This window comes from Melopsittacus undulatus, chromosome 4 (genome assembly GCF_012275295.1).
Source record: "Melopsittacus undulatus isolate bMelUnd1 chromosome 4, bMelUnd1.mat.Z, whole genome shotgun sequence".
Lineage (NCBI taxonomy): Eukaryota > Metazoa > Chordata > Aves > Psittaciformes > Psittaculidae > Melopsittacus > Melopsittacus undulatus.
This window is the reverse complement of record NC_047530.1, coordinates 20,882,161-20,896,140: the sequence shown is the minus strand read 5'-3', so window position 1 is coordinate 20,896,140 and position 13,980 is coordinate 20,882,161. Positions and strand designations below refer to the sequence as shown.

The following is a 13,980-nucleotide window of genomic DNA, read 5'->3' as shown; positions in this document are numbered from 1 at the left end:
TTGCTGGGAATATGGTGTTTCATGACAGGGACTGATCCTTACTCTGCATTTACACAATGTACAGTACAGTGAAACTCCTGACACCTGTGTCATGCAGGTTAATACAGCTGTGGCCATGTCCCTTGTACTTGAAGGTGACAGTGCTGTAGATGAATGTAGAGAAATTTGCATGATAAGCACCTTCTCTCACAGACTTAGCATAAGCAGCACTGTGCTGCTGCTGCTGCACTCAGCTTCTTGAGGTCTTTTCCAGGTCTTCCCTTCTCCCAGTGGGAAGAGATGATTTTAAGACACTTCTATAATATCGTATTTTCAAAAGCAACTGTGTGCTTGGTCAGACTGTGTTTTTGAGCAGCTCAAAGGTTGCAATTGCTGCCAAAAGGGTTTTTTTTTTTTCCATCAGGAAAAGTAAAAACTGAAATACAGCTTCTGTTTCTCACAGGTACTCTCTGCCTGGGACTTAAAGATGACAATGTAGCACCAGACTATACTGTAGCCCCTGATGCTTGCATACTATATTGGGAGAGGTCAGAAGAGAGAAGAAGGAAGGATTCCTTTTTATTCCTTTTAGATCACTGGAATAAAATAAAGAGGCTGTAATGCAACATTCAGTGTGGCCCAGAGTATTGGCCTAACCTGCATCTTCAATCAGATCAGAAAATGTGGTGGGAACAGGAATGATTTTTCTTCTTTATACATAGCAAGTGACTACTCAGTTAAATACACATATATAAATGAATGGTAAAAATGCACTTAAGAAGAGACTAAAGCAAACAGTAACCTTTTTATAGTAACTTATAACAAAGATTTGCCTAGATGGCAGGCTTGTATAAAGAAGTAAATTATCCTACTTCCTCTCACTGGTATAGAGATGTTCTACAGATTGGCTTATGTGGTAGCCTCTCCAGTAACTAGGTGTAGCTCAGAAAAAAGTGAGTAAGTGAATACTATTTATAAAAACTTAAGCTATAGGTCAGTTCAACCAATAATAAACCATCACTCAATGACAGGACTATCTGGCAAATATGGTGAAGTCCTTTTTTATTTAAAAAGGATTTCTACTACTTCATGGCAGTGCATAATGCAAAAGCCTTCAAAGTGCCCAGGAAGTGGTGGCTGCTCACTCCATCCTCCTGCCTGGCGTCCAAGGAACATGGCATGCTGCAAGGGCGTGGAGCTTGGCTCCAGGGAGATACCAATAAAACACGGATGCTGCAGCCTCAGCCACCTTTGAAGCTTTTGAAGATAATCACACCTTAAAAACACCCTGGAGCATGATGTATTTGCCAGGAACAAGTCAAATGTTTATTAAAGAAGGAATTAACACTATTATTTAAATAATAACAAAGTCCTACTGCTCTTCAGAAAGAGGAGGCAAAAGAAGAAATGCTGTTTTCCTTTCCTCCTCACAGTCTGCTGCAGCTTGCTGAATTACCATCCTTGGTTCCTTAGCTTTCCAGTAAGGCTGTAGTCCAGGAGTGAGCCTGTCCCCAGTGAGTGGTATACTGGACCTATGGTTTCAAATGACATCAGACTTCATTAGAGCTATATCCTGAGCCAAAATTCTAAATGAGAGTACTGAAGACATAAAAGGAAGCTTCTGCAGGTGACTGAGAAATTCTATTCAACCCTGAATGTACACCATACAAATGCAAAGGCAGCTTTCCAGCTGCAGTATTGGCCTGAGGAAATATCTATATGAACTTGCTGTCTTCCTATAGTATTTCAGTAGCAGCCCATGACAGCTGGAACAAGAGAGCCAATGCAAGGCTCCTGCTTCTTTCCAGCTTCACTTGAAAAAGTTCTTGCATCAGTTGGATCCATTACCATGACACTCAGTCTTTCTCCCAATGGGATAAAAGAGCAGTCATTGCTCTCTGCACTTCAGAAGTTTTCTGGTTACCTACAACCAAACAGAACGCATAAAATGGCACATCTTTTCACAGCACCCATTTCAGGCTCCTAGTCCAAAGCCAGGCCCTCGAGATTAATTCAGTCCTGTTGATTGCCCTTAGATACTGCCCTGCAAGAGGTCCTGAGGGGTATAAGTGGAAATGGATGTCAAGCTACTTCCTGAAGCCCAGTGGCGAGTAAGAGAAGAGGCTGGCTTTGGGGCTAGCTCCAGTGGCTAACAGCAGCGGCACCTTCTGCCTCAGGACGGGGAGCTTGCCTGTAAGGCCTCCCGAGGTCAGGGACAGCTGTCTTCGGAGAGCCCCTCGAAGAGCCTGCGATGAGGGGTGCTGAACCACAAACCGGGTCGGACGCTGCCACACCTGCCGCTCAGGCGCGCTGGGCGAGGCAGGGCCGCGGTGAAGGGGGCGGTGGGGCCGCGGCCGGGCCCAGCGGCTGGAGCCGCCTCCTGACGTCGGGAACCTGCCGCGCGGGGGCGGGGCGGGCGCCGGGAGCGGCCCGCGGGGCAGGCAGAGCCGGCTGGCGGGGCGCGGTGCCCGGCCTGCCACTGCGCCGAGGCCGCAGCAGGTAGGGCGGCGGGAGCGGGTCTGAGAGGGGAGCCCGATCCCGGCAGATAAAGGGTCGCGCCCGCCCAACGGTGGGGGGAGGGGGGGGGTGTGTGGGGACTCCGCGCCACACCTGGCTCGCCGCGGCCCCTAGGCGGTTCCGGCTCCTCGCCCTTCCTCTCTTCCCTTACCGTCTGTCAGCAGCGAGCGGGGCCCGGCAGAGGACGGAATCGGCCCCTGCAGCCCATCTCGGGGCGGTGCGAAGCTGCCACGGGGCTCAGCCGGCGGCTCCCGACTCCCCTCCCCCGGGCGCTTTGTTGGGGAGGCGGTGTTTCCCCGGCACGGCCGGGCGGCGGGAGCGGTGTGTCAGGGCCGCTCGTACGTCGTGACACGGGCACGGAAGCCTGTACCGCCGGCTCCCAGAGCCGTCTCTTCTCATTCCTCCAGGCCTGCGTCTTGCCGGGGGAGGTCAGCCGTCCTCCCTGCTGGTGTCACCTGCGCAGGCTGCGGAGGGGGGGACGGGCGGTCAGGCCGTGGAGCGCCGCGCAGCCCAGATAAAATGGAGATCTTCCGTCGGTGCATTTAGGAATGCAACTTGGATCTCGGGAGGTGGGTGAGGGGAAGGCTAGAGTCTGATGTGTGACACTCCATTTTTCTCCAGCCAGGGAGAGGAAAAGGCGATGTTGTGGGAGAGGGAGGAGGCGAGGCCACGGGAGCTGGCTGCCTGCAGCCGGCCTGTAGCAGCCACAACAAACAGGTGTGGCTGGGAGAGTTCCGATAAGCGCTGCCCGCGCAGGTTACAGCTGCCCTTTCTTTCGCGTGTTGCGGGGCAAAGAGCGGCAATGCTACCAAAACTCGCCGGTGGGAATTGCAGCCCATGTTTCCTGTCTGGGGGTTGGTTCTTGGACCAGCTCAAGCAGTGAAGGAGGGAGGGAGGCAGGAAGGAAGGATCTGTGGGCTCCCGACTTACATCAGCCTGGAAGTGGGATGAGCAATAGGGAGGCTATTCTCCTCCCAGCACTGGTGTAACCGCGCCTGGGAGTGTACTGTGAAAGGTTAGAGGAGCCAGGTTATATCACCTTACTGATGTGCTGGTCCAGATCTTTGATGATGGTGGAAGCTCAAGCTGTGATCTGTGTGCACAGTGCTAGAACAAGGAAATGTTCCGGAAAAGAGGTCTTTTTTTTTTTTTTTTTTTTTTCCCCCACAGAATATTTCATCATTTCATTGTTTGGATTCAGCTGCATGTTTAAATTTTTAAACAATCCTTTCTTCAGATCCTTCATCTTATGTTGCTGTGGGAATATTTTCAGGGCTGCAGAGCTCCTGCACGTGGCACATGGGCAGCAGATCCTGACACATACTTCACAACTGCTGATTGCCACCAGAAATTTAAGACATGAACACAAAGTGTCAGTGCTGGGTCCTGTGGTGTAGGGAAATGTGGAAACTGCATCTATGCACTGGTGTACATTGACGCTTCATTAATAGCTCACTGTTTGTTACGTCTTTTTGTGTTTAGGATGTATAAAGATTAAATGTCAAGCGCCAAAATGAGTGTGACTTCGTGGTTCTTGGTGAGCAGCACTGGCATTCGCCATCGTCTCCCTCGGGAGATGATATTTGTTGGCAGAGATGACTGTGAACTGATGCTCCAGGTAATATGGCTTTTTTTGTTGTAATTTCTTCAGACGATGCAGTAGATGTCAATGTTATGCTGGATATCTGTAGGTGTTGTGTGTTTTCCTGAAATCACATCTTTTAAAAGGAACTTCCTTTTTTATGTGGAGTCTGCAGTTCCCATGAAGACTTCCCATATCTGTGAAAGTGCAAGTGAAGTTTCCTTCAGATTGCCATGTCATCAGATGGATAGGAGCTGTAGTGGTGGGAGATTAATCAAATAGATTAACCATGTTGATGTTACTAGAACTAGTAAGCCAAGACATACCATTCTGCCCTGATCTGCAATTATGCTGCTGTTATTTTTGTAGTTTTTAATGTGTGCACTGTTTACTAGAATGTTTCATTTGAATGGGTGCAGGTTTTATGTTTGCTTATTTTTCCCTTTAAGTTTGGTTAAATTGTCAGTGCCTGTATTTCTCATTTAGTTTCTTTCTATTATGGTGGGAAATCCTGATGTTTAGTAGAGAAGCTAGCTCTTTTGGTGGGGCGAGTGAGGTGGTGACCTCTTCCCAAAGTAATTGTGTTACTCAGGCAAACTTGCAGCTTTTGTTAGTACTTTCCATACCACCATGTGTCTCTGCTGGACCTAATTCAACGTATCTCAAGTGTTGACTGTGGTCTGATGCTTGACAGCATAATGTAAGAGATGTCACTCCAAACAACTGGAGCTGGAATCTTGCAAAGAGCTTTTTGACAGGAGCTCTTCAGCTCAGGAATTTGTAGAAGCTTGAAAGTAATTTAGTGTTTCTGCAAGACCCATGCCATGGGGAAAAAAAAAAATTTGACTGTACCTGCATGACTCCTGTTTGCCCCTTTACAAGGGTGGTAAATGTGCCTTTTGGTTGGTGGCAAAATTAGGAAGCTGCCTGCACAACAGGGACTCCCTCCTCATAATTTCTACTGCTAACCTGGTCGCAGGTATGTCCTAAATGCTTTGTTGATGTACTGCCAAGCAGGCTGTGTTTGTACTTACTACAGGGATTTTGTGTGATATATTAGCAGGAGGTCTGTTCAGGGGATAGGAGTTCTTATATGAGGTGTACTTGGAAGCAAGGTGTCATCTAGCTGTAACACTGTATTACCATCTGCAAAAGGAGTGCTTGCAGTGTTTGTATTGCTCTGCTAGCTGGCAGTGAATGGCATAGGTGTACTGCAGTTGTAGAGCCTGAAGCATACTCCTGTTCAGCAGCAGATTATTTGGGCTTTCCCATGAATCACACTGTCTTTTATTTCATGCTTCTGCGTGTCTGACTGGTGAGACGTGTAAAAGTGAGACATTAAAAATGTCCTGATATTTTCTGTAAGTCTGCATTTGACAGCTCAGGAGCCTGATTGCTGTGTTCTCTTGCAACTTGGAGTAAACAGTGGCCTTGGTTTCCAACAATGGCCCAAGTTTTAGAGTGCTCATCTTACTACCTTTTGAAGGTAGTTGTGGGGTTTTTTTACTGTCAGGGTGCAGCACTCTGAGAGTCACATTCTCAAGCTGTGCAGCTTAAAAGTACCAAATGTCAATCATGCTCAGGACCCATTGCTTGTTTCTCTGGTTATTTAGGGGGTTAACTGAACAGCATGGATTGTGAGCCACTCCACACCACATGGAAGTATTTCATGCTTCTTTGCAAGTCTGAGCTGGCTTGTCAGTGTTGCATGTGAGAGTGAAGCGATTGTATTTTTAAGGTTTTCATTATTTCACCAGAAGGCTCTAGATTGTCTGTAAAAGCCAGCTGTTTATGCTCGTAGGGTGAGTTACATGTGACCCTTTATAAGCATATTAGTTTACTATCTCCAGTAAAAAAGCTTTTTCTAGGATATATCTAATTTCTTAATTTGAACATCACAGTGCATTATTTATCTAGCCATTTGCTTATAGAGATGTTTTCCAGAGCTACCTTGGCCTCCAAATGAGATGGCTATAGTAAGACTCAGTGTGAAAGAGAGATTGTGAGTGGAGACTTGATATCCAAGCAAAATTATGTGTGAGCAGATGGAGGATGAGATCTAAAAATAAGCTTTTTCCTGCTGTGACTGTCCATGTCACAAAATCATTGTGCAGACTGGCACAATCATTTGTCTTGAAAGCGTAAGAAGCAGGGCAGTTATCACAACAGATGGACAGAGTTTGCACCTGGAGGATTTCTGTGGTACTGACTCTGAAACTTTTTTGCACAGTGATTCGGCTTACGTATTTCAAGATTTTGCTTTATCCCTTAAAGTGAGCAGCTGGAAGCAGACTGACAGTGTCTGGGGAATGGACTGAATGACCTGGTCAGTGGTTTTAGTCTCTTAAGACTGTTCCTCCTTAGTGATTTCATTGTGATACAGCTCGTGGTTCCCTGTTGAGACTGTGTGTCTTAGATGGTGCACAAGCATGCAACATGGATATTTGTCCTGGAGACCTTGCAGTCTTGCCTTTCTCATTTTATTGTTTTAGGAGTGTCTTGTCTTCTGATATTTTCTTGGAACATGTTGTCTTAAGGTATCAGATCACTGAACACCAAAAAATGATGGCTTTGTCACCAAACAATCAAGCTTTCGTTTTGCCTCTGATTACTTATTTCATATAAGTACTAGATGCGCTTTTTGGGTTAACAAAGAGATGAAGAAAACCAGAGTCTTTAAGCTTAATTTTAAGTAGGTTTGATAGTGGGGAAGCATAATCTACCTTGAAATTTTTTATACCTATTAAGAAGATTAGAAATATTTTACGTGTTTTTGCAGCATTGTAAAGCTTCTAGTACAACTAAATGCGAGATTTACATTTATTTTGAATGTTAATGCAGACAAAAATGCCATTTAGCATTGCTTGGCATGCACAGTGTTGTTGCATAGTGTCAAGGGCTCAGTTCTGACGTTTTTCTGATGAACAGTGCTTGATTTCTTCAGCAGTCTCACTGGCTCCCTCCAGATAACAAACAGCAGGCATGTAGAAATCCAGACCTTCACTAACTTGCACTAGTGTGTTTGTTTTTTCTGTGGGCCTTGGGGATGGTGGAAAGGAATTCTCTGAAGGAAAGGTTTGCTTTTTAATTTTTGTACCAAAAGAAAGAAGGTTTTTGGACTATCAAAGAAAGTAATTCTCCCCACTCCACCCTTCCCGAAAATCCTTCTTGGGAAGTATAGTTGCTGTTTTTATCAGCTTTGATCATTAGCTTAATGGGATGGGTATTTACTCAAAGGAATTAACATTTTGCAAACTTAGAATTTTCACTTAACCATTAAAATCTTCCCTCTGCCCCTAAACAAAGCATTCTTTGCATCTTTGAAAAGTGTAAATATTTAGAAGAAGGGAAAGTGGAGTCATAACTTCCCCGGTTTTGTGGGAGAGGGATGTTTACTGAAAAAATTGCAAAAGCAAAATGTCTAACCAGTGCTCCCTTGAATATGCCTCTCATTAGAGCAGTGGTTTGGGCATGCTATTATCCTTCACCAGGTGAGTTTATATATATATGAGTTACAGCAGGAGTAGGTATAGATGGTGCGATGCATCTGTTTTATGCCTTTGTCCTGTGTGACTTTTAAGACAGCTTGACACTTCCTACCAGGAGATGCTTTTTTCAACTGCTTATAGCTCTACTAAACTTTGTAACTGTTTGGCATGAGAGTTTATTTTCCAGGCATCTGTTTTAGGCAGTGTGTTCTGGACCCAGTCAGCTGCCTTCTTTGGTCTTTGCTGTGAGCAGCTATGAGAAAAATAGCATTTTCTTCATGTAAACTATTTAAAAGTATCTTCAACCTGTTCTTTTAAGTTCTGGCATTGTACAGCTGGGTTGTGATTTTTTTCAAGAGTGAATGTCTAAGTCAGAGGCTATTTCCTCCCCATCAATAATCTAAATGCATTTGAACAAGTTCCAAACATTTGAAAAAAGAAATTGGTGTTTGCATGTGGTCATCAGGGACTTCTTTGATACTGTTGTCTAAAGTCATATTTCATCTGGAAACGAGGTTAGTAAGGGGACAGATTGGAGGGCAGAACTGTTGCAGGTTGGGCAAAGAGGAAATAGGCGTGGGGATATGCAATGCCGGGGTTTAGATGTAAGAGGAGCTGCACTAGATTAGATCAAATTGCATTTAGCCTGGTATCCTGACTCAGACAGTGGTCAAAGCAGCTGTCGAGGAAAATGTGAGGACAAGCCAAGAGTATAATACTTCCAGAGTACTTGTTCAACCTCTTGACCCATGTTTCAGGAAGCCAGAGGCCAGATCTTTGCATCTGGTTGTTGCATTTCTACTCTATAAAGCCTCACCATAGGATTAAGATTTGACTGGGCAGGGAGGCACAAAGAGGAGCCTGTCATTTGTGCAGGGTGAGAGGAGGAGCAGCAGCAGAGTTTGGAGAAATGGAAGGTGGTGCATATAGGGCAGAAGCTGTTAAGTGTGGGGGAAGTGGGCATTACAGGATGTGGCTGCTGCGTAGCATCTCCCTTGGGCCTGAGGTGGGTCAAGACTTGCTTTTATGCAGGTGTCAGCAGCTAGCTGCAAAATTTACTAGCCCAGCATCTGTCACTGGTCCATGTGGGACATCACATGCTGCTTATCATGTCAATTTATGGTATTTATTCATTCAAGTGGTGTAGGGGCCTGTGAGCTGAGCATACAAGTTCATTCTGCTAGTGAATTGGAGAAATGGTAATGATACTGCTTAAATAGATGTTTTCCTCTTTTTGTCTTGCTTTGGTGAAAAGTTAGGGAATGACAAGTGTTCTAGACACCTAAGGAACATAGTTACGGCTGTTAAGTGTTTATACCTGCAGAGCAGTTATGGCATACCAGTCTGAAGATTGCCTGTGTAATCCTGCTTCTGCCCCTGTGTACATAGGCATGAAGATGCAATCTGTCACTGTGTCGTTACCAGATTATGTTTTCCCTGCAGGATCTGTTCAGTGTTTGGTACACAGGATGCACGGTGCACCCTGCAAATAATGCAGTGCAGTGGTGAACTCTGTGTATGACATCTGGTCAAATTAAGGTTTCCTTGACCTAATATATCCTACCTTCCCTGGGCTGTGCTTGATAATATGATGTCTCTCCTACGTAGTTTAGTAAGTGTATACATAAACGTGTGTGGATAGGTGTGGTGTAGTTTGTCTACAAGCAGATGGTGTGAACTTGGTCGATTATCTTTTCATTGGTACTTGTAGGTGAATTCACTGTGGTATGGAAGTCTGTCCATCACTCAGGTGTTTCCTGTGTTGAGAGTTTCCAGTAGAAGCCATGGGGAATCTCTGCTACGTTTTGTGTGCTGTCTTCCTTCCCTATGGAAGTGTGGGTCTGGAGTGGAAAGCTATAGTCAGGACAGGGTGGTGCCCCACTCATGCTGTTTTGCTGCAGTTATCCAGAGGGTGTAAACCAGTACCTAAGTTAGTCTCTGGGCGTTGGGAATTGCCAAGAGTTATTCATTAGGTGTAGGTGTCTTACAGGCAGAAGAGAAAGGATCTAGCCTTGGGAAGGCTCTGCTCTTTTGACAGGTAGTGTTTCTAGATGCCTGGACAGCAACTATGGGAGGAAGGATGCACATCCTGTAATTCCAGGCCTAGAGTTGTTTTTTTGGCTCTTGTCTCTCCCATTATTTTCTGTTAATGTGCAGTTGACAGGAGGATCATGGTGCCTGATGAAATGTGTGCTGAGGAGGCTGGAGGCATGGCAGGACTGGCAAACCTGGGAGGGGAGTTTGTTGCTTCAGGCAGGGTAAGGAGAGAGGTGATGGTGGCACTGCAGGTGGGTGGCTATTAGGGATGAGAGGGTTACTTGTGGCTGGCAATGTCCTTGAAGCTTGGCCTGTGGGGGAAGGGCTTGTTTCTCTCTGCAGTGGGTAGGGAAAGTGGGAACCCCTTCCATGTCTGAGATCCTGATCCAGATGCTAGCACGCAGCTTGCCTCGCTATGGAAATCCAGAGTTCTGTCCCACCTAACGTGATGCTTTTCTGTGCCTCCTGGGTGCCCATGAAAAACAAAGGGAAAGACAGTGCATCTGTGGGCAGCATGTTCACTTTCTGCAGTCAGTATCTGATGCTGGGTCACTCGAACTGCTGTTCCACTTTGGAAAGGGGAAACCAGCAAGCAAAAGCCCATTTCACCCCTAAATTGAAGGGTTAAGTTTTTATGGGAACAATGCCAGCTTCCAAATCCCTTTGCCAAGATGTGGGGATTACAGTTTCATTTTCCTGGGGGATTTCTTTCTTTTGTTCAAGGCCTTATTTTTTGCCTGAATGCTTTGGCCCTGGTCCTGCCACAGCTCCACTAATCCTGTGATCTTGACTGCAGCAAAGCTGAAGGCAGGAGCTTCTGCAGCTTGGAAGCTGTAAAGTGAGTCCAGCCCCAAGACAAGAAGGCTACACTTGCTGAAGAAACATTTGTCTGCTCAGGCAGCGTCAGGTAGAAGCTGGCAGCACATACCCCTGTGAGTGATTGAGCTGCCTCTTGTGGGGGTGTCACACTTGCAACCAGCCTGAGGCAGGATGGAGCATCCACTAATATTCTGGAAAAGTACTGAAGTGAAGTGTGGTCAAAGAGGGAGAACCAGTATTCATATCTGTCATTAGATGTTATCTGGGGTTTTACTTTTGAGCAGCAAAAATTATATTTGAAACCAGAATGCAAGGATTTTTTTTTATTTTGCCCTTTAAAAAAAAATAAAAGCTTTTTCGGTCTCCTTTCTACAGTGGGACACTAAGAGAGGTTTGTATTTCCTTACTGGGACACTTCTGCAGAGCACAGCACTGGCAGAAATGTAACCTGTTCACTGTGGAAAGTATTTGAGCAAATGTTTATTGCTTGCTGCCACCAGAATGCTGCAGTTATCTTGTGCCAGAGGTGCACAACAGACTGTAGTGAGGAACAGGGAAACTGCTCTCATTTTTTTATTTTATCTCCAGTACCATGATACCCCATGGCACTGGCAGGGCTGAGGTCCAAATCTCAACCCTGAACAGTAGGTTTTTTGCCCATGGTAATTCTCCTGGGGAAAAGGTAGCATCTGTATGTATGTAGACAGCTGAGCTGCGTCTGCTCGCTGGCCCTGTGGGGAAATGCAGGCTGTCTGGCTGTATTTCTCCTGCCTCCCTAAGCAGGTCTTGTTTCCTTCTGGGTTTTGCTTGGCATCTCTGCAGCTTGTGCTTTCATCCCTAGTGCACTGTTCTGTATATCAGATCCTTCACCAAACAAAGCTATAAAGTATCTGCAGCACATATAGCCAGCGTGATATGTACCTCCATGGAGACTCCTGGGCACTTCTGAAGCTGCTTTTGCTGCTCCTATGCTAAGCAGGGGCTTTTGTTGATTTGATGTGTGCAGTTTTGGGAATCACAAGTGAGCTGCCTAAAGACTGAAGATGTGGTATGGGACTGTCAGACCCAGAGGTGCCATTTCTGTCTCTGATTTAGCTTATCTGCTTAATATGGTCTTGAAAGAAAGAAGAACTATAAAATAGCTCTGTCTTCAGATATATATGCTGCATGTGCATTTTGTATACTAGGTATTTAAAGTGTAATGCATTGGAGATAGCTGGTGGAGAAGCAGGACAGCCTTACATTAGGAAGTGATTTGAATGTCTGGAAATGCAAGCCCTGGATGAGAAATGTTAGCGTATTAACAAATCAGTGTCCATGTTTTCCTTTCAGACAAGTGTAAATGTTAATCAGTAAAGCACACATTGTGTTTTCCCGAGAGTTGTTTTCATTTGATAAATGGTCCAGTGTTGGGACATGGTGAGAATGCTGTGTTCTTCCCTCATTCCCAGCCTCTTAGACTGTAGCCTTATTTCTTGCCTGAAGATCACTAGTGCTTAGGTGGACATCTTTCTTCCTTGTCTTCTTTTCTCCTTCTCAATGTCATCTGAGGCACTCCAGCTCTGGTTTTGTTGTTTGATCCAAACAGAATCTCAGTGGTCCTTACCACTGAGCTCAGGAGTGCTGCTCATCCATCACAAGTGCTTTTCTGGTGAAACAGGTTAACTGCTAGGGGGTACTTGTTATTTTTTGCTTTTGATATCTGGATATAGGCACTTCAGGGTTTTTTAACAATTTATTAGAAAATACTTTTTTTCTGCTTGGGCCCCTGTGTCCACTCCCAATTGTTGGCTCAGCCTTGCCTTTTGTTGTGGAGGTTGCGATTGGAAGGGTTAGAAAGGACCTTAAAGACAATCTAACTCTAATCCCTTGCCTTGGGTAGGGACACCTACCACTAGACCGGGTTGCTCAAAGCCTCATCCTGCTTGATCATAAGCAAGGCTCAGTATTTGATGCAAGTGTGCATTTTAACCTAGGGATTCTCCTTATATTTGTGATTCAGTTGACATGATTGCAGCTTTTCAATTTATAGATTCGTAAAATCCTACCAGTGGAGTTGCAGACTGTTGGGAGCTCTGCACCCATGGGCTGCTCTTTAATGTGTTGAACTCGGGCTTCTTAAATCACTTTCTGTGATTCAGGTGGGTCATGCATTAGAAACCACTGCTCTGCTGGGCTGAAGTGGCTTCCATAGGACTGTTTTCAAGCTCTCAGCTTTTACCAGTCTGAAAACTAGTTAGTCTTTTTTTTGGAAGTGGGATTGAGGCAGTCTGCTCCTCTCTGAAAACAAAAAGCCTCATCAGGCACTGGGTTGCTGCTGTCACTGCACGCAAGAGCAGTTTATGTTAAATGTAACTGATGTTGAAATAAACCACAACTCGGTTCTCAAGTAAGAGTGACCTTTGGCAAGTTTGCATCAAAATAAATAAGGTGTGGGTTTAGTTATTTTAAGTTGAGTTTCCTTGGAGATAGGCCCTTAGGGACTCCTGCTGCCAGTTCCTGTGGTGTTTGCTGGTTTAACATAAACAAAACTGAGAAAATTCCTCTCTGTCTACAAAAGAATGAAATTTCATGGAAGTGTGGTTTGTGTAACAGTTTGCCATGTTCCTCATGTGTTCTTTAAAGAGATGCTGAGAGGTTGTATCAAGACTGTGGGTCAGATTTTGCATATCGTTTTGACTCCTTTTGCAAAGGGTTGTCTTGAACACAGCTGAAACTTCCTTAGAACTGCGCATAGATTGGTTCTTTTGGTGACCTCTTCCTGCTTTTATGTAGGGTTATATCATGCTGCTGGAGTACATCTCTGCTCCCCTGTGATGACTATTTGGTTTGGGACCCTTGAGTAGCTGTAGTCAGCTGTTGTAAAATACAGCACCCAAAAGGCAATGCTGACTTACATCAGGGTCAGATGCAGGGCAAATTGAATTTCTGGAAGACAGCTGGTTCTCAGAAATAAACCCGTTTTTTAAATGTCCTGTGATTCATTTAAAATCAGATACCAGATAAAATCTACCCTAATTTTTTGTCTGTATTAGCTTTTTGGGATGGAAGCCTTTTTGCGTGTGGGGTGTTTGGAGGGATTGTTCTGCCTTTAAAATCTGTTAATTTTTAAATGAGTCTTTATGACATGCTGTAAAAAGTTAAAACAAACATTGCTCCAAGAGTTAATCCATGTTCCCTTACATTGCGTTGGGAACAGTGGTGTCTACAATTTTGGGTAACACAGGAACTGGGAAGACCTTGCACCTGTCCTGTGCAGGCAGGACCTATGTGCATGTTTATCTTTGAGTCCATCAGGGTGAAGGGTAGTTATATTTATGTCTCTGTATGGCAGGTCAGTAACAAACCCAGTTCTTGTAGCATCAGGTGCTGTGATACATGAGACTGTGTCTGGAGATGTTCCTGTCATCAGGGCCATGTGCCAAGGTGCAGGCCCTGGGGAGCATCCCTCAGCCACCCTTGCCTGGGCAGTTGTTACCTTATGATGTGAATACCTGCCACATCACTTAGGCTGTTGTGGACTGAACTGAGGTGCTTCATGTAATGCGAACAGTAACA

The 13,980-nt window shown here is 45.2% G+C and overlaps 1 protein-coding gene across 1 annotated transcript in view; it reads left to right on the top strand.

Annotated features, from left to right (window-relative positions):
- The first annotated feature begins 2,977 nt into the window (after positions 1-2,977).
- Positions 2,978-13,980, top strand: part of CEP170B (centrosomal protein 170B) — a 58,145-nt gene continuing 47,142 nt past the window's right edge. Inside the window, exons 1-2 of the mRNA XM_034061675.1 lie at positions 2,978-3,065; positions 3,979-4,114. Of these exons, the coding sequence (XP_033917566.1) occupies positions 3,995-4,114 (120 nt within the window). The 5' untranslated portion in view covers positions 2,978-3,065; positions 3,979-3,994. The remainder of the gene's footprint in view (positions 3,066-3,978; positions 4,115-13,980) is intronic.